This window comes from Bombus vosnesenskii, unplaced genomic scaffold, assembly GCF_011952255.1.
Source record: "Bombus vosnesenskii isolate JDL3184/JDL3185 unplaced genomic scaffold, Bvos_JDL3184-5_v1.1 scf7180000016275, whole genome shotgun sequence".
NCBI classification, from domain to species: Eukaryota; Metazoa; Arthropoda; class Insecta; order Hymenoptera; family Apidae; genus Bombus; species Bombus vosnesenskii.
Genome location: NW_022884344.1, coordinates 830548 through 849651, shown reverse-complemented (window position 1 = coordinate 849651; position 19104 = coordinate 830548). Strand labels below are relative to the sequence as shown.

At 31.0% G+C, this 19104-nt stretch overlaps 2 protein-coding genes and 2 long non-coding RNA genes across 6 annotated transcripts in view; 2 read left to right on the top strand and 2 right to left on the bottom strand.

Moving 5' to 3' along the window:
• Positions 1–3477: 3477 nt before the first annotated feature.
• LOC117242686 lies at positions 3478–5372 on the bottom strand. The gene is made up of 2 exons (XM_033509580.1): positions 5031–5372; positions 3478–3766 (listed from the first exon to the last, which is right to left on the bottom strand). The coding sequence occupies exons 1-2, from the start codon at positions 5355–5357 to the stop codon at positions 3626–3628; spliced, it is 468 nt and encodes a 155-aa protein (XP_033365471.1). The 5' UTR covers positions 5358–5372; the 3' UTR covers positions 3478–3625.
• On the top strand, positions 3712–5829 carry LOC117242699. Its single transcript, XR_004495323.1, has 3 exons — positions 3712–3804; positions 5195–5249; positions 5744–5829. It is a non-coding gene; the product is annotated as an uncharacterized LOC117242699 (long non-coding RNA).
• LOC117242695 lies at positions 5733–6775 on the bottom strand. The gene is made up of 3 exons (XR_004495319.1): positions 6520–6775; positions 5918–5983; positions 5733–5831 (listed from the first exon to the last, which is right to left on the bottom strand). It is a non-coding gene; the product is annotated as an uncharacterized LOC117242695 (long non-coding RNA).
• Positions 6776–6905: 130 nt separating this feature from the next.
• Positions 6906–19104, top strand: part of LOC117242653 (unconventional myosin-If-like) — a 42948-nt gene continuing 30749 nt past the window's right edge. Inside the window, exons 1-9 of one of the 3 annotated variants that reach the window (XM_033509502.1) lie at positions 6906–7177; positions 11012–11137; positions 11662–11751; positions 11865–11959; positions 13414–13591; positions 13755–13917; positions 15376–15483; positions 17052–17180; positions 18314–18510. In XM_033509502.1, coding sequence (XP_033365393.1) covers positions 11012–11137; positions 11662–11751; positions 11865–11959; positions 13414–13591; positions 13755–13917; positions 15376–15483; positions 17052–17180; positions 18314–18510 — 1086 coding nt within the window. In that variant the 5' untranslated portion in view covers positions 6906–7177. Of the gene's footprint in view, positions 7178–9790; positions 10102–11011; positions 11138–11661; positions 11752–11864; positions 11960–13413; positions 13592–13754; positions 13918–15375; positions 15484–17051; positions 17181–18313; positions 18511–19104 lie in introns of those variants that run through there. The other 2 variants (XM_033509501.1, XM_033509500.1) reach the window with 2 other exon arrangements.

Below are 19104 nucleotides of genomic sequence, written 5' to 3'. Positions count from 1 at the left end.
TCTTGACAATTAATGTAATTTTATTCTACATTTTTGATTTATTTTTACATAAAAAATCACCTTCTATCTACTTAATAGTTCCTCCAGCCCTGCCCTGTATACATATATATATATACACACACATGTGATAAAACGGATTTATTTAATTAATTTTCTAAAAGAATTTCTATAATTAATTTTTCATTAATGTCATTAATATGGCTACTAAGAAACTGTAACATCAGAGAATAAGTAAAGAATAAGTATGCAATGTGCATATAATTCTTTTGCCTTGCAATGTAAAATTTATTTTTATTTAACAATTTTATGATATACATATAAAAATAATACTCAAAAAGTACTAAGCAACTGTTACTTTACAAAGTAAAGAAATCTAAGCTAATAAAACTTAGTTAACATAATATAATGGGATTGGTGCAGGCATATCATACTCAATGTAACTGCCATAATCGATCATCAAATACATAGAAAGCAATGCTTTCATGAAATATGCACATACAAAATAGATTGTACTTCATGTTCCATAAATTCAGTTTGGTGGTAAAAAAGTACTGAATTTTACTTTTAATGTTAATATGTGTGCAAAGCATACACATTTGATTTCAGTAATAACATATAAAAGATAATGAAAAAATTTTAAATAAGCTAAGAATCGTTTTTGTTATCTTTCATGCGTTTCTAATCCTTATATAGTGAATGTTATTGTACATAATAAAGCTTTACAATATTTTAAAATAATGAAAATTTTTCAATATTCTTGGTAATTGTTAGGACATATATATAACACAAAACGTACCGAAAAATATCGAACTGCAATATTGAAAAGTGACTGTTAAATTTTCTTTACTTCGCTGTATCTATTTTAGTACTAATTTATCGAATATCATAACAGAAAATGTCCGATTTCTATGACTAATGTAGCAATAATTTATTATTTCAATGTCTGCAAATATTTATATCTGTACGTGAGAGCGGTAAATTGTGTATATACAAGATTAATAATTATAAGACATGTGTATGTACCACATAGAGTTGTGAATATGCAGCGTATCTCGTAATAATTATTTAAACAATATTGAATTAATAGTTTAATAAATAACATATTCTTAAGACGATTGATATAATTAAATTAGTACAGTGTATATGTTTATTTTAAAATATAAAATTGGAACAGTGAAATATCTAAATTAAGTTAACACATTGCGTACGGCGCTCTGCGTGCTTAACGCGCTCTCAGGCTCCCTTAGCGCACACATTTTTTATCGGCACAGATCTACTGATGTACTGGCTATACTGACTGATTGTTTTTACATGCTTAGAATGTTAACATTCAGTTTTTTTGCTAATTATTTGTCACAAGAACGCAAGGCTTCGTTATACTGGTAACATAACAAAAACATTTGCCTCTGGTTGCTAAGTCATCGATTCAGTCGAAAAACATGAAAACATGAAAACATTGAGATATCTCGTAACCCGTACGCAATGTGTTAAGAAATGAAGTTTCAATGTTATGAAATTCTCTCTCTCTTTCTTTCTCTTTTTGTACTTATATTAAATTAAGTGCAATATACCTTTAATCAAATTATTATAATTATATTCGTTGCTTAATTTCGAGATACTTTGTATATATGTTCCAACATAAAAACGTTTTCATATTTGTATTGTTATGTAATGTTGTACTAAAGTAAATTTAATTTATTTTATTCGTTACTATTAAAAAATACTGACTACAATATATTAAAGTTATAAAAGCAATGACAATTCTTGCCAATATAATATGGAAAAAAATTAATTAACTTGTAAATTATTTTATGTGAAAAGTCAAATGTATAGCATGTCAAAACACAGTAGTACTCGATAAATAAAAAGAAATAAAGCACTAAGACAAAACATAAAACATTTTTATAATATTTATTATACAGCCTTTCCATACAACTGGAATTATGTAATATGTGAATTGATATGGTACTTGGAATGATAATAAGCAAAGCTTACATGTTTAGGTTTAATTTTTACCTTTATTTTTAATTTTTATGGATAATTTTATAGAACATAGTATAATTAAAGTAAGAAAGTAAAGATACCGTTCTTAAAACCGAATTTGGCAGTAAAGGCAGCTTTTAAGAGCGAAATATACATTTGAAATGGTGGAAATCTGCAATAGTAATATTTCTTATTTTAGAAAATAAATATCAACTTGTTCACAATTTTTATACATACTGTTTGATGCGCAAAAAAAAAAGTAAAAATTTTCGTTTTAGAAACACGTCTATACTTCCCAAATCGCAGTGTCACCTGTGTAAGATCGTTATGAGATCATGATCCTCGTATGCAAGGGACTAACTCTATATTCTGAAACAAATCCTTAATATGTAATTCGATAATAAATAATTAATACGTAATAACGTATAATTACTGGAATACTAGTTCCATCGTACGTGTCCATTTTTTTTATGCAGATTTGAACGATAACATGATATTAGATCTTTAGAATTATTTTCATTTCAACTACTTATCACCTATGAGACGCAGCCTTCGATACAAACATGAAAAAACGCGGGAAGATTATCCAAGAAACAGGTATTTCCACGGTGAAGATGGAAATAAGCGATTACAAACAATTTGGCCACAGTCTTTCTATGTATCTTCAGGAGGAGTGGTCTCCCCTAACGGTCTGTGGCGGATTGGTACCAACAGGACGCTGACAGGTCGAGGCATCAACGCGGTCGTAGCACCTCCCGGGCGATCCGCGGGTACCAACCGCCAACACCAGAGGACTACTACGACGACAACGAGTCTGTCTGTCTCGCTAGCGGTCGAATATACGATGTCACGATACAAATACCGCACCTAGCGAGACTCCTTCTACGTCTAAGTCAGGGACTAGCGGGTATAGCCTTACTGACGAGTCCACCGGTAGTCCCGGGACGAAACACGAATTCTCTTTTCATCTAGCTCCAACTACACTTCCTACAGGACCAATCAACAGGATGACTCCCTGATTACTCCATCAGGGAGAAGACGAAGGAGTACTACGAATAAAGATAGATGGCCTCTGGATTGTCCTACCAATCGTCAGGACGATCACCATGGAGGTTTTAGCCGGTACGAATCCGACACTACCCGGCGTCCTCTCCCGGGAAGTGACGACTCCCCTTGTCCTCAAGGTCCCGGCGTGACTCTTTTAGTTTTGCAGCACATGTTTTTCAAGACTCTCTTGAAACAAATCTCCGTGTACCTACTCGTCTAGTCAATTATTTTCTCAAATTATTCGTTAAATTTAAGGATAAAATTATCTGGGCCAATGCCCTTTATAGAATATTTAAAGTAATAGCTTTTTCTTCCGGTCATACTGGTGGTCGTAGCACTCGAACCCGAACCCAACCCGAATCTCGCGAAATAATATACCAAATGGATATTGTAAATTCGTAAATACTAAAAATAACGTGGATATAATAAATAAGATGCAATTTTTAACGTTGTTTGCGAGAAGTGTAACGAATGAAATGGAACTTGTATTCTGTAATACGATAAAGGAGTTTATTATATTTCATTATCCTCATAAATTAGCTATCTGTTTGACATTATATCTATGTTAGAACACGTATGATGATGATGATGATTATCATTTCTTGAGTTCACACCGGCATAGGTCTTTGTTGAGTTTAAAATAGGGCAGGCAGTTATCTTCGCCATAGACATCGTTCTTTGTGCTGTCGAGGAAGCAGAAAGGCATCTCGTTCCAGCAATCTGGCCGCATTGAAAACTATAGACACAGAAAAACAAGTAATTAGAATCGTAAAGGTAAATTAAATACATCTTATAAATATAAAATTTATATGGTAATTTTGCAATAAATGAACCGTATCTCAAAACAGTTTAGAATAATATTTTTAACCTCCAAGTAAAAGGTTAGAACGACACTTTTAATGTCTAAATAAATGCTCGAATTGTGAATATTATATCGTACAACCATTAAAATACGAAGAGTTATTTTAGCATAAAATACGAATTAACAATTTATATTACATCTTACAACTTTACCTTAAAATTTTCTATTATTTAGGCTAATTTTTTGCACGTGAATGAACTTGTGGAAGTAAGTCGTTCATTTCTTAAGAAGTAAAAATATTAATTGCGTACGAGCATAATGAAATTAAGAAATTAGTAAAAAGAAGACTCGATTAGCTTGATTCCCGAGAGATTTCCTCAAATGAAACACTGCAAACACGATTATGTGTGTAAACGGAATACTTTATTAGTTTAGTCGTAAGTTTGATGTTTTGAAATAGAGAAGATTAGATATGCTATGAAAGGTATATATCTTTTCACACTCGGTACAAATAATTATTAAACGTTACAAAAATATGATTAGTTGTAGAGGTAATTGAAAGAAGACGTATTCTCAATAACAAATATATAGTAGATTAAGTGGAAATTAATAAAATATTTTATATTAATAGTTTCTATCGTTGTAACATCTTATCTATTATCCTACACTGTATATTAAATCTATTCCGATTATTCGTTTTTTCGTTTTCTTAGGGAAATGTTATTTTTCGCGAACACAGACAGTATAAAATCTTGAAAGGTGTTTCAAGAACATAAAAAAATCTAGCAAAGAATCGTAAGTAGCGATATGGGTATTTAAAACACGAACAAAAATACAATTTACCGCACATTTTCGAAATATATCTACGTATAGCGAAATTTATAATATTCCCATTTACCGTACTTCTAATTAATTCTACTATTATTGAAAACAGTCTATTTATTGCTCGACCTACTAAAATTCAAAGAGGAAAAATGTTAAAATTCGATTTAGCGATCGGAGATGGTTTAATTGATATCGTTGGAAACTGGGTACAAGGATAATACATATAATTATAGCGCTTTATAAACTTTGCTTCTCTAAATTAAGGCACTAGAAATGAACGATATTGAAAACGATACATTTCATATTCATGTAATACGTAATTTAACGCCTTTGTGAAGTATAAAGCATTAAAAAATATAGAAAACAATATTACCTGGCAATGATCGTAAATTATCACCATTTTGGACGTCGACACACAAGTGTTGACATTTTTATAATAATGGCGGCCAAAATCGCATGGAAGTTGGATATGCAAGTCGTTGGCAAATCTAATCGAGAAACTCGAATGATCGAGTGTCTCACTGACTTGTGTCACAGGTCCATTGCTGTGTACCAATGCTGCAATAGTTGCGTTCAACTGGGTCTGATCATAGTAAGGAAATCCATCTCTGGCAAGGGTTCCTGGCACAGCAATGCCCATGACTAACAGCATCGAGACCAAGAACATCATGATCAAGCGTGCACTTAACTTTCCAAACATCGTGTCACTCAGTGTGTCACTCAATAACTTATTTCTAGTTTCTCCGTGTTATATATGTTTATTGTAGTTACCACTTATCGCCATGATAAACTACTTATCTTTGTTCATTTAGCCCTGATATCATTTTTTAGATTTTCTTTCTGCTTCCTTAACGACAGCAATGTAAAAACTATCAAACGCTAAGTTCCGTCTGTTATCATATTTTATTAATCGATGAAAATTCTCTCTCAATTGCAGAAATGACGGATAGATGTCGTAAGCAAAGATGAAAATAAATCTTTTCGGCAAAATAACAGTATAATAGTTTAATCTGTTTCACCACCTGTCTATCGTTTGAGTCCGAGCATGTGACTTTTACTATTTAGCCGCATTTTCTCTGATTTCAGTAACTCTAAGTCACGCCGATATTTGCTGAACGTCTCGATTAACTTCATCTTATGATCTAACTATTGCTTGTAAGTGATTCATTCGATGCTACGAAAAGAATAGATTCGAAAATTTCAGTGCAAGTATTCTTCGAACCGTAAAACAAAAGCCACAGAGAAATAAACGATACTTACGTCTGATTTGTATGGGATTTTGACGCAAACGCAACATAGTCGAGTTAAATTGTATTTCCTTCGTCACTGAAATTATTTATGTACAAGATTATTCAAATTATACTTGTAAATAGATGAAACAATTTGTAAGAATAAAAACGATTAATTAATTGCAATCATATCGGTATATCGCTATTTTGCAGAAACGAACAACACTAGACTGCAGATTTTGATACAATTTCATATTTTTGGTACTAAGTTACTAAAGAAACGGAACATCTGCATAAAGATTTCCCATTAATACATGAACATCCGCTGTCTAGTTATCACAAATGTATTTTCAATCTTATGAATTAATTTCCAACATTTGATTTAATTGAAAAAGTAATTCTGATTCGTTAAAGCAAAGTACAATTAAACATTTTTACGAATTATAGATAAATACCGATTAATTTTGTTAAATGAAATTTTTCAAGATTCACGTTTTATATTATGTATATGTGTTTTTAGCACAGTTCTTGTAATTATTGGAAATATTTGAAATATCTACGAATGAAAGTTTACGACTCTCTACTTTCTACTACTACAAATGAGCGTCTAAGTTGATGTAGGTATGTATTTACTTTGCAGATGAAAAATCTCACAATTGCTGCATCGTTTTCAGCGCGTTAAGTGTAACAGAGTGTAAAAATGCCACCTGTTACTGACTTTATCGGCGTGACACCGTTAGAAACGATGACATTGGCTACGAGCTCACGTGCCTACATCTTTACTGTTAAAACTATTCATTCATCGATTCCTTCAGATACCTACTCTTACAGTCAAACGGTGTATTCATGTCAAAAGTATCTCAATTAATATTATAAGTATCTAAATAAACGAGGCATACGAATTAAAGATATAATAGAAAAGCTGTAGCATTCGTATAAAATACGCAATGAGAAGCATTCTTGAACGATTACAAACGAAGAGCGTGGTTCTGAGTAAGTCTGACGTATCATGCTATCATAGCAGTTCTGTGACAGGCGCACTGACTCACCGGCTAACCAACTAGTATTTGTCAGACCGTGATACGATCGGGTCTGTTTCGCGATTGTAAACTTTAAATGTTGAAATTTATGTCTCGTGATGATATATTGTGATATTTGTGCCTGTATTTGTATAATATGATGCTAGTGAAATTATTTATTGTATTTATGTGAGTGCTTCTTTTGTATATTTTCTTATATCCAAATAGTTGTAAAGAAGAAACAAGCAGGTGTTTATCATTTACCAAGCGCGGTAAGTGTCGAAAACAATTCATGTTTACTTTTTCAACCTTGATAATCGTGTACATTGTATAATCAAATGCATTATAATTGTTTATTCATTTCGTCTAAACATTTTGTTAATAATCAAATAAATATGGACACAGGATTTTGCTGAGTGAAGGTAAAATTATGTAGACATTTTTAATCACTATTGGTGTTTATATTAGTATTAATAATAAATAAAATGTTATTAATGAAAATAAATTTTCCTATTATCTAAGGTTATAATAGGATAATAAACCAAATATAAAATAGATTTATGTATTTCTACAGAAAAGGATTAATTGTTTGTTATAATGTAAAAAGAAGATTAAGCATAAATGGTAAAAAACAATGGTAAAAAACAACGATTTATTTCCTTGATATTCTAAATTATCACCGATAAACTTTCTCCATTTTTATATCATACACAAGTCTAAGCACGTATGCTAGGCCTATAAGCTCTCTAATAGTAAATGATTGAAATAATACCACAAGTAGAAATACTATTTTTAAGGTACTATTATATTTATCTATTTAGTTTATCCCTGAGTTTAGAAGTTAGATCATTTCTCTTTCTTATTTTAAAGAAGCGATAGGGAGTTACAAAGAAGAGAATTTAAAAAGAATAAGAGTACGATCCATTAAAGCATACAATTGCAGTGAAACATTCTATTATGCTCTTGTAAGTTATAAGTTATTGTTTTAATGATCAGTACTAATGATTTTTAACTAACAGTTGCAATATAGTGGCATTTCAAATATAAAATGATTATGGACATTTATGTTTCTTTTTTGCAAACAAAGTTAAAATCAATTTGTCTAAATAACTTTATTTCAGGCTATCTATTTTATCACAAATATTAAATACTTAAAATGATATTATACATACATGTATATACAGTTGAAAATGATATAAATAATATGGATGAATTGTGAATAAGATAATTGGAACTCTGGGGCAATATATTAATAGAACTCATACAAACTCGTACATAAGTACCTTTATTATGTTATAAATGATTTATGTTGTTCAAGAGTTTAGTAAATATATACTTCAAAATGATTTCACTTATTCATTGTCAGAGGAATAAATAGAGCAAGATTTTAGTTTCTTGTTAACTAATCAGTTAGTAGATTCTATACAAAAATTATAGCATAAACTTTTTCAGTTATTAAAGTTTATAAGATATCTATTTGTACGATAAGATAACTTTGCCTTGATAAGATTATACCCCATTTGTATTGTGATTGCCTTTACCATAGTTTGGTAGAAACTATGCATTTACTACATAAGGAAGTAATTTCTTACATATTTATAAGTATGTATAAATTATATATAGTATCCATTATATTTCCAGTTTTGAATGAGTTTTAAGTTTAATGTATTGAAACATTAATAAAGGAGATGTGTCTCTTAATTATTAAAATAGTTTGTTTTATGTATAATGATTGTTATTTACTTTTTAGATTTCAATTCTAACAATTATTGGATTGAAATATTTAATTCATAATTATATCATATTTGATCAAGTCCAAATTAATTCAAATTTATTTTGTATGGTTAGGACTGGATCTTATACAAGACATCGTACTCTTATTAGTTATATCAATATATTATATATAACAGTTATATAAAGAGGTATATTTATATCATTAGAATTGATTATATTATATCATTGAAAAGTCAAATAGATTGTAAATAAACAATTACATGTAATCTGTATAATATATTTTTTGCCAATTGTTTTTTCTCATTGCATACCTCATAACGGATAGGGAAATAAATAAACAAGATTTTTAATAAAATATTTAATAAAAACAATCTATAATATACATAAAGGTAGGGTAAACACACTGCTTGTATGCTCCTAGAACTTTCATGCAGATAATTATTTATAAATTGTAATTTATTACTTGGTTGTTTTTTTACGGTTTTTTGTTGTCTTCTTACAGATAATTCTATTGAATTTCATTCGATTAAATATAGACTAGATTAATATTTCTATAATGCAATCATTATATAAACAATATATATTGCACCTATATATATGCATATTATTGCATGTATGATCCAGATGTTATAATTGTTCGGGAAAATTTAAAGTAAACAGTACAAAAGACTTTTTCCCTAAGGGAATAAAATAGTATGCAAAAGATTTTAGTTAATAGAAGAATATAAAGTATATCTGCTTATTTTGAATAAAAATATCGGCTTTTATTCGAGGCATATTATTAAAAAAAAAAGTAGTAATAAACGATACCCGTAATTTAATTTAAATTCATTAAATTTCATTAAAAATAAGTTATATAAAAGCGAAGTTTAATAAGACTTTGCAGTCATGATTAAATCGTTTAAGTTTCCTAATATAGATAAATGCTTTTTTACTTTCTATATCAAAACAGGATCTTATTTTGATTATTCTAATGAAAAATTATTAAAATTTTTATTCTTATTAGATTAAAATAAATAAGAATTTTATATTTGAATATATGAATTTATATGTATATATAATATATATATATGCATATTTTTTTTAGCTTCACATGCAATGTTTAAAACGATGACGAACATAACTCTTGAAGAAATATTGACAACATTGAAAAGCCGGTTATCTGTGTTTAGCACGGTATAATTTGTTACCTTGAACTCAATAAATTGGACGAGGTGGAATATGCCTTGAAAGAAATAATTGTCGCTGTTAACGTTACTTTGCTATGTAAGAATATATGGAGTCCGTTCGTTCTTTATTATACGCGGTTACTGGAATATTCTCCCGAAAGATATCTTCGATAAAAACACTTTTCATAGATTTTGTTCTGACAGAAAGAAAAGGAGAACAATTGCGTATATATATAGAAAAGGCAGGTCTCATCGATTCCAACGATTTTGATATACATACATATGTTATCAAGGTCAGTATCCTAATAATAATCATAATCTCACGTATGCATATGTTGCAATAAAAACGTCAACTCGGTAAATGTATACAGATACTGGCTATATAAATTATAGATATAAACAAAAGACAAAGATTAAGTCTGGGTTGGACAAATTGCCGTAAATGCAGATGTATGTAATTTTGAGCGAATAGAAGCAACGCTGAAACGACGTCCGAAGGGAATCCTGTTTTCTGCGTCGATACAAGTTGATCCTGATTTCATTCGTCGATACAGATTTGTATACATTGTAACACGTATCGTGAAATGTAGATGTCGATGGCTGCTATGCATAGGTGAGCCGTCATCGATGCGTCGCGTTATGTTTACGTTAGGTTTTCACGTATCGTGCTCGTTATGTACAGTGGAACTTTGCTTATCCGCACCTCGTTTATACTTTATGCAAACCAGTCTTTGTTTAGCTATACTGTTCAGTTATATGAACTCATAATTAAGCCTATTATTCGAACGATTTGTCCCTTCACATGTTCGGATAAACGAAGTTCAACTGTATTTCTCCTTTGATTATTTGAATTATTGAAACAAGCCTACTCAAATATACTTACGAACTGCAAATGCTTCTGTGGATAGTATTGTATTTATGCGTATATAGAACATTAAAAATATTTCATATAACGTTCTTAAAACTAAAGTTAAAGAACGGTTACATACATATATGCGGGATGTCTCCGAATTATTCATCGTTTCTACATTGTAGCAATCTTTTTGCTCAAAATAAGCAAGTATCAGACGACTTATAGATTGATGATGATACAGAGCGCGATTTCCACTGATCGTTTAATAAATTTTACAAGGAGTAGCATAAATAAGACACAACAAATTTTCAGACATATGGCCAATGCAGAAAATATTATTTTTGTTTCAGATGTATCATTGGCAGAGTCAAAATGTTAAAGTTTCCGGAGTGGATGATATGGTTTTGCTCCCGAAAATTACCGAGGATGCTATTACCGAAAATCTTCGAAAGAGATACATGGATGACTATATATTCGTATCCTTAAATAATTGTTACAACAGCAATAATTCTTTATTCTAAGGAATATATCGTTATACGTATTATATGTATAATTGAAATATCTAATATAATGTAATGTTTAATATATATGTATTAAAGAATATTATATTAAGATATATTAAGATTACGGTAAGAAATTTAATAATGTACACGTGTATAATACACCGAAGCTCCTGGATATTTACGGAATAAGATGACCGAGAAGAAATTTATGGTTTTAAGAATACATTATCAACATCAGATATGTAAACTTTTGGTTTAAGGAAGTACAAAAGATTAATAGTGTAAAAGATTAAAATGTTAAAGGAAGAGATACTATTTTTAAGCGATGATACTTTCAACGGCAAATCTGTATAAGAAAGATTTGTATAATAAACTAGAAAATAGTAAATTAACCTTTTCGTTGCTGAAAACGTCATAAAACGATCTATGTTATTATGTTACGCTTCTGATTTTGATGTTGCAAATAAGATCATATTAATTTCCTTAATAGCTATTAGACATGTATTGGTCCTGTATTAGTATCGATTAATCCTTTTAAGCAAATGCCATATTTTGGAGATAGGGAAATAGAAATTTACCAGGGTGCGGTAAGTAACAAGCGTACGTAATTTATGTAGTATATAAATTATAAACGTCATAATCGTATGAAAAGATTTTAATTTACGATACTTGCGATTAAATCAATTTTCATCTGTTTCAGGTACCATATGAAAATCCTCCACATATTTATGGATTAGCAGACAATATGTACAGAAATATGTTAATCGATAAGGAAAATCAATGTGTTATCATCAGGTAAAATATATGTCCTTGCATGAAAATAGTGCTTCTAAAATAATTATTTTGCTCTATGAGGTTTAAAATATGCCAAGTGCTTAAATTTCCTTAGCTGCTTAATAATTAAAAATAACTACAATTTGAGAAGAAAGATGTTGTATAAAATGAAAAAGACAATGGACGTATTATTACTTTAGACGGAGATATCGTTTTTATTGTTTTATGTATGTATTTATATGTTCCGTTAATGTGTAATGGTTTATATATATATACGAAGGATCTATTAGTGCGTTATTGATCGTAGGGAGATCTGCTGTCCGAAAATGCTTGGAGCGCACCAGCTTGTATATGCTACGACTTACTGTTGCAATCTGCTATTGTAATTGATATGAAAATCTCTTTCGCTTAAACGAAATATCAGTAGCATACAGGTGTATAGTAGGTAGCAGGTAGTAGGTAGTAGTTGTATATGAGACTATATTTAATTTATAAAGTAATTCTTTGCGCCAAACGCGATATAAAAAACCTTGGCCAATATCTATAAAGGCATATCTTGCTTTCTTCAAGATTATTTCCTATTTGCTCCATCACAGAATGTTGTTATCGAAATGTAAACTGATACTGTGGAATGAGATTATTGTTGTGAATCATAGGTTTTAGCTATTTCACGATAGAAGTACCTTTGATAATATTGCGAGTAGACAAATTGGTCCTACAAGAATACGAATCATTTATCACAGCTTGGAAATACATAAATAATTCGTTAATAAGAATAACGTTTAATCGCACGTAGAATAGATTTTTGGCAAAAAAGTGGTTGTCTTCTTTGTTTCTTAAGTTCAATACGGCCTTTATATCTGCTACGATTAATATTAATAATTTTGTAATTTCACTATATAATTTTTGCCTTTTTCTTCCTGACAAATTGTAAGTTGTCTTTTATCAAAACTAGTATACTTTCCGATTCGTGACACGTTAAAATAAAATTTCTTAGTATATTATAAAAGTATCGGTGTTAATTGCTTCTAGAGTTTAGAGAGTAAGTATACAAAATAATTATACATAGAAAGTCAATCTGTTTCGTAGGTCGTAAGGATTGCTAGATTTGCTGAACGTAACGAGAAATAAGACAACTTCTTGTTAAAAATCTGTCGTACGATTAGAAATTATCGTTAAGAAGAGATAGCTTAGGTATTTTCAAGCTTTATAAATGGTTCGTATTTTCACAGAATAAATCACCATGATATTCAAATCATCCTCGCTGATACAAAGCAGCAGATACAGAGATAGTGCTATGTACGTATAATAATGTATGTAACTGTGCACTGTACTCGTGTACATACAATATGTACTTCGACGTATTCTTCGAAAGTCTGGCAATTTTACCCTCGCAATACTAAATAAACAATAATGTTTGTAGTCGGCAGAAAATAATGCGTAATCAAATTATTTTATTTATTTCGATTTTACAGTGGAGAATCAGGTGCTGGTAAAACAGTTTCAGCAAAATACATTATGTCATACATCGCGAAGATTAGTGGTGGTGGTACACACGTGCAAAAAGTAAAAAACGTCATTTTGGAATCTAATCCTCTTTTAGAAGCTTTTGGCAATGCGAAAACTATGCGGAACAATAACAGTAGCAGATTTGTACGTTTCATTCTAGATTCCTTTTATTTTATTAAGATTATTTATTTTCGTTACTTATTTATTTTATTTTAGCCATTAGTTTTGTCACTAATTTAAATGAAAGTAGAAAATAAATATCCTTAGGAAAATAAGCAAGCATTTTTTAAAAATATATTTCTTTCAGGGGAAATATGTAGAAATGCAATTCGGTCCTAGTGGCCAACCAAGCGGGGGAAAGATTTCGAACTTTTTGTTAGAAAAATCGAGAGTCACTTGTCATAATATCGATGAAAGAAATTTTCATGTATTTTATCAACTTGTAACAGGTGCAAACCGGCAAATGAAATGTAAATATCAAATAATCTTTCTTATTATCGTTGGTGGGATAATTACAAATTTATTTGTTATATTTTATTTTAGTCATACCTCATGTCTCATACAAGGTATTCACTCTAATGATCTGCAAAGTCTTTTTCGTTACGAACCGCAAAAACTTGAATACTTTCCTTTTCTGTTACCGTTTACGGCGTGTGAAATTGTACAGTTTCCGTTTTATGATAAGTTATCATTAATTTTGCATCGTATAAAGTACGAATGACTCATCAACGTCTTACGAGAAATAACGAACAAGCTATACACATAGCGTTTGCAACATATTGCACTAAAAAATTGTTCATTTATTTGTAACATTATTTTAAGTTGTACGTGTTGATATTTATTTGTATACCTTTTTTAAATCGTATGATAAATTTCCTACGAAGAAAAGATTGGGCAATCGTATATTTTACACATAAACCGCATTTCGAAGAAAACTTACAGGAAAGTTACAGGAAACTTTTTGAATTATACATTTCTTTCCTCGTATTGTTCGTTAAGCGCAATTAAGAGAGAGATATAACTTGTCTGAGCTATATGGAGCATTATTTTCACTGCTACAAATTTTTAGTATTACGTGAACAAAAATTGTTAGGCTTTTAGCAATGTAATATTTAGAAAGAATCGTGTAACTTTATTTTAGAAAATTTTACGTAATCTTGAATGTTGTCATGAGAAAGCAGTATTTCAAGAATGTTTGCTTCCTGTTATTCGTTTTAATAGAATTTATTTTTATTAACTACCTTTTTATCGGATTTTTTTATCTTATATTGGACTTTTATATCGGATTACATGACAAAAAACATCACGCAGACCGATACAGTGAACACCACATTGTATAGCATGAACCTTGACGCGATACAGGCGGAGACAAAAATAAGTGGACAGAGTGCGAAAATAGGTATGAATGAAGTTTCCTTGAATACGTCTGTATAGAAAGATATCTAAATATAAATTTCAATTATCTATTAAATAAACTATATACTGTAAGGATGCATAATAAATAAAGCTTAATTATACAGGGTGGTTGGTAACTGGCGGTACAAGCGGAAAAGGGGTGATTCTACGCGAATTTTTTTTTTTTTTTAATTTTTCCATCGAGACAACGATCTACAGTGAGATCCGTTATAACGAGACGCGATAAAGTGCACGCGTACCGAGCCAAAATTCAAAGTCGATTTTCTCGAAAACAAAGCCTCAAACGAAAAATGTTTATTCTATATTTTCGACTTCTTTTTTCGCGTAGAATCACCCCCTTTCCGCTTGTACCACCAGTTACCAACCACCCTGTATAACAGTAGTACTAGTTCGATTAATCTTCATTCATAGCTACTTCCACCACTTATCTATTTATTTTTGTCCACGACTGAATAGTTGTTGTTTCTATGCTTTATTTATTATTATTATGTATGTAAACCTTTATTTTTCAGCTGAACTTGGATTGATGGATGTTGATTATTATCACTACCTCAATTATGGCGAAGGGCATAAAGTCGATGACGTAAACGACGTTCACGATTTTGAAGCAACTTTAAAAGGTAAAAATTTGCGTACCCGATTTTGTATATGTTCTGAAGATACCACAATGTATCAAGTCTGTAAGTATGAAACCGGAATTTGCCTATAGGTGGCCCTAGCTGATAATGTAGTTATCACGAAACTGCGTCATTGATGCCAAAAGTCTTTGTTGACATCTCGCAAACATTTTCGACTCAGAACAATACAAGTTTCATACAACAGCGTAGTTTGTAATAGCGTCGAACATGTCAAATTTTGTGCCTGGAAACTACGATTTGCGGACAGCATTGATTTTCTGTTACCATCCGAAGAAAACTGCTGCAGAATCGCATCGAATGCTCGTCGAAGCTTACGGTGAGCATGCAAATGAGCTTGGTAAATCACAGTGCTTTGAGTGGTTTAAAAAATTCAGAAGTGGCAATTTTGACGCAAGGAACGAAGAACGTGGAAGACCACCGAAAAAGTTTCGTGACAGCGAATTGCAAGCATCGTTGGACGAGGATGACGCTCAAACGCAACAACTCGCTGATCGATTAAACGTGACACGAGAAGCCGTCTCCATACGTTTGAAAGCCATGGGAAGATCCAGAAGGTGGGAAAATGGGTTCCACACGAACCGAATGAAAGACAGCAGCAAAACCGAAAAACCACTTGCGAAATGCTGCTCGCCAGATACAAAAGAAAGTCGTTTCTCCACCGAATTGTGACTGGCGATGAAAAGTGGATATATTTTGAGAATCCTAAGCGTAAAAGATCATGGGTAGCTCCAGGCGAACCACCGACATCGACTACAAGACCAAATCGCTATGGGCGTAAGACAATGCTCTGTGTTTGGTGGGCTCAAAAGGGTGTGATCTATTATGAGCTGTTAAAACCTGGCGAAACCGTTAATACCGAGCGCTACCGACAACAAATGATCGATTTGAATGAAGCTTTGCGTGAAAAACGACCAGAATATCAAAAAAGGCAACACAAAGTAATTTTGTATTCGTGATAATGCACCATCACATACAGCAAAACCGGTCAAGGAAACGATCGAAGCGTTCAGTTGGGAAATACTTTCGCACGCGGCTTACTCACCAAACTTGGCTCCGTCCGATTACTATTTATTTGCATCGATGGGACACGCACTTTCTGACCAGCACTTCGCTTCTTACGAAAATATACGAAAATGGCTCGATGACTGGTTTGCCTCAAAAGAGCGACAGTTTTTTTTGGCGTGGCATCCACCAATTGCCAGACAGGTGGGAAAAATGTATAGCTAGAGATGGGCAATACTTCGAATAAAATATTTTTAATCATTTTCGTACAATAAACGTGTATATACAAAAATTCCGGTTTCACATTTACATACCTGGTAGTCTACCGTAGGTCTTATTTTTGGTCGTTAAAGGAATCGTCGCTAGAAGAATTATATCGCTAGAAGTGCTACTCCTAAAATAAAATGAAAATTAAAAACTTACAGTTCTCATAATAATACGATAATATCTCGTCCATTGATAACAGTTGCTAGTGTTTAGAAATTTATTCTTATATTCTTACGTTTCCCCTTATCTTAAATTATCGATCGTTATTTTATTCGTTTCAGCATTGAACATAATGGCGATGGGCGATTCCGAAGTAACTGATATTTTCAGACTCGTTGCGGGAATACTTCACATAGGAAATATTCAATTTGTCGAGAACGGAAATTATTCACAAATCGCTGATAAACGATGTAAGTACGGATTAATGAAGAAAGTTATAGCTAAAGATGGAAACCTTGAAAGTTATGACTTTGTTGAAAACAAATTGCTTATAGAATAATTAAGAATATAGCCCTCTTTTCTTCGTGTATACATAGTGGCCGAACTAATGATAATAGTACAGCTGAATAAACATCTTTTCGCATATTTTTACTTACTATCATTAAACCACGGGTGAACCTAATATTATTTCGGTCACTGCACATATGTATACTATTTATATTCTAAATATATGCACGAATACGCGAAATACAAGTAAAACAGCAATCTTTAAGTCATTAAAAAGGTAGATATTGCGTTAAATATACAGTTATGCGTGTATATTTACATGTATGTATACATTATACATGTTCGGTTATCAAAGGCAAATTCCAAGCTACTTAAAATGTATCTTTCTTTCCCAATCAGTGTTATAACTTATATTGTTATTTGTAAAATGTAGTTAACGCGTTGATGTTTATTTTGGATGCCTGAATTCGCGCGATGTACGTGTACGGGGCTTGTAAATTTTTTTTCCTTAATTATATTTTCTCTACTTGGAACTTGGAACCGAAAGAATGATAAACGTTGTTGATATGATAGTAATATGCAGTCACGATTGTTATGAAATAGTGGCAAATCATTTTACTATAAGAAATGAATAGGAAGAAACAAAGTTTCAAGCTAAGCTTTATATTATAACGTGATACAAATAAGGTTGTATTTGTCTGTCTGTTTTTCGACAACTTGCAATTTTCTTATATTGCATGTGCCTATCTAGAAAATAGACCTTTTTGTTCGAGGTTTTGTTTTCGAGAAGACCGAGTTTCGAGAAAAATTTATCAAATGTATTTGAATATGGCTACTTCCGGATCGCACGTGAGAATAAGTAAAAAATGTAGAATAACATTTTTGTACAAGATGCTTCGTTTCTGAGACAAATAAATTCGAAGATTTGTTATACGCGTGTACTAGGTCGATCATTAATTAAAATGTGTGTAGACTTTTGTGACTGCCTGTATCTGACTCACTGCATACGATACGATGGGTTAGTTGCTTGGCTGAACAGATTAGATTACTAATACACGAAACGAAGCATTTATTACATATCGTTTATATATTTCAGACCTTGATTTTCCATCCCATTTGCTCGAGATTTCAGTAAAGCAGCTATCTCAAAAATTAATATCACGTCAGTTTGAATCGAAATGGGGAAGTCAATCTGAAAGCGTTGATGTTACATTAAACGTAGAACAAGCTGCCTATACTAGGGATGCATTGGCAAAGGATATCTATGCTAGACTCTTTGATTATCTGGTTAAAGTAAGTATATATATTTCTATATTAACAATTAATCAACGGTACATGTCTTAAAAATATTTTATCCAGTTGAAATCTAAATTTCATATAGTAGTTGTCATATGCGTTTGATTTGTTATAACGTTCATATTTAGATTTTATACTATATTTTTTATAGTATTTAGATTTTATACTATAAACTTGGTAATTTTTATAAAAAAAAGCGGCAAGTATTTATATCAAAGAATATTTGATATTTAAAGAAATCCTTAGAGCCTCCATTATCAGAATATCTTCCTTGCTCTCTGAACATTCATTTGAACAAACGAAATTTAATATCAGAAAAGTGATAGTTCTATTATTCGAACATTCTAGTTCTTTTGTTAGTAATACAAATAGTTTTTCACTTTGTAAAGAAACAATGAATTTTATTACTTTGTTATTATATACTATATACTATCTACTATATATTAGACTATAAATTTATTTTTGTAAGAGGAAGATTTTAATTTTCAGCTTAAGATATTATTTTTTAAGTTTATAACTTTAGTGGAAAATAATTTCCGTAATAACTTTACTCTGATCAATTCCGAGCTTAATAAAGGATAACAGTTTGCT

Excerpts from the sequence above, each read along its gene's own strand:
- LOC117242686 (XM_033509580.1), bottom strand. The coding sequence starts at position 5,357 with ATGTTTGGAAAGTTAAGTGCACGCTTGATCATGATGTTCTTGGTCTCG. Across the intron at positions 3,767-5,030 it reads TAATTTACGATCATTGCCAG|TTTTCAATGCGGCCAGATTG; the intron begins GTAATATTGTTT and ends CTGTGTCTATAG.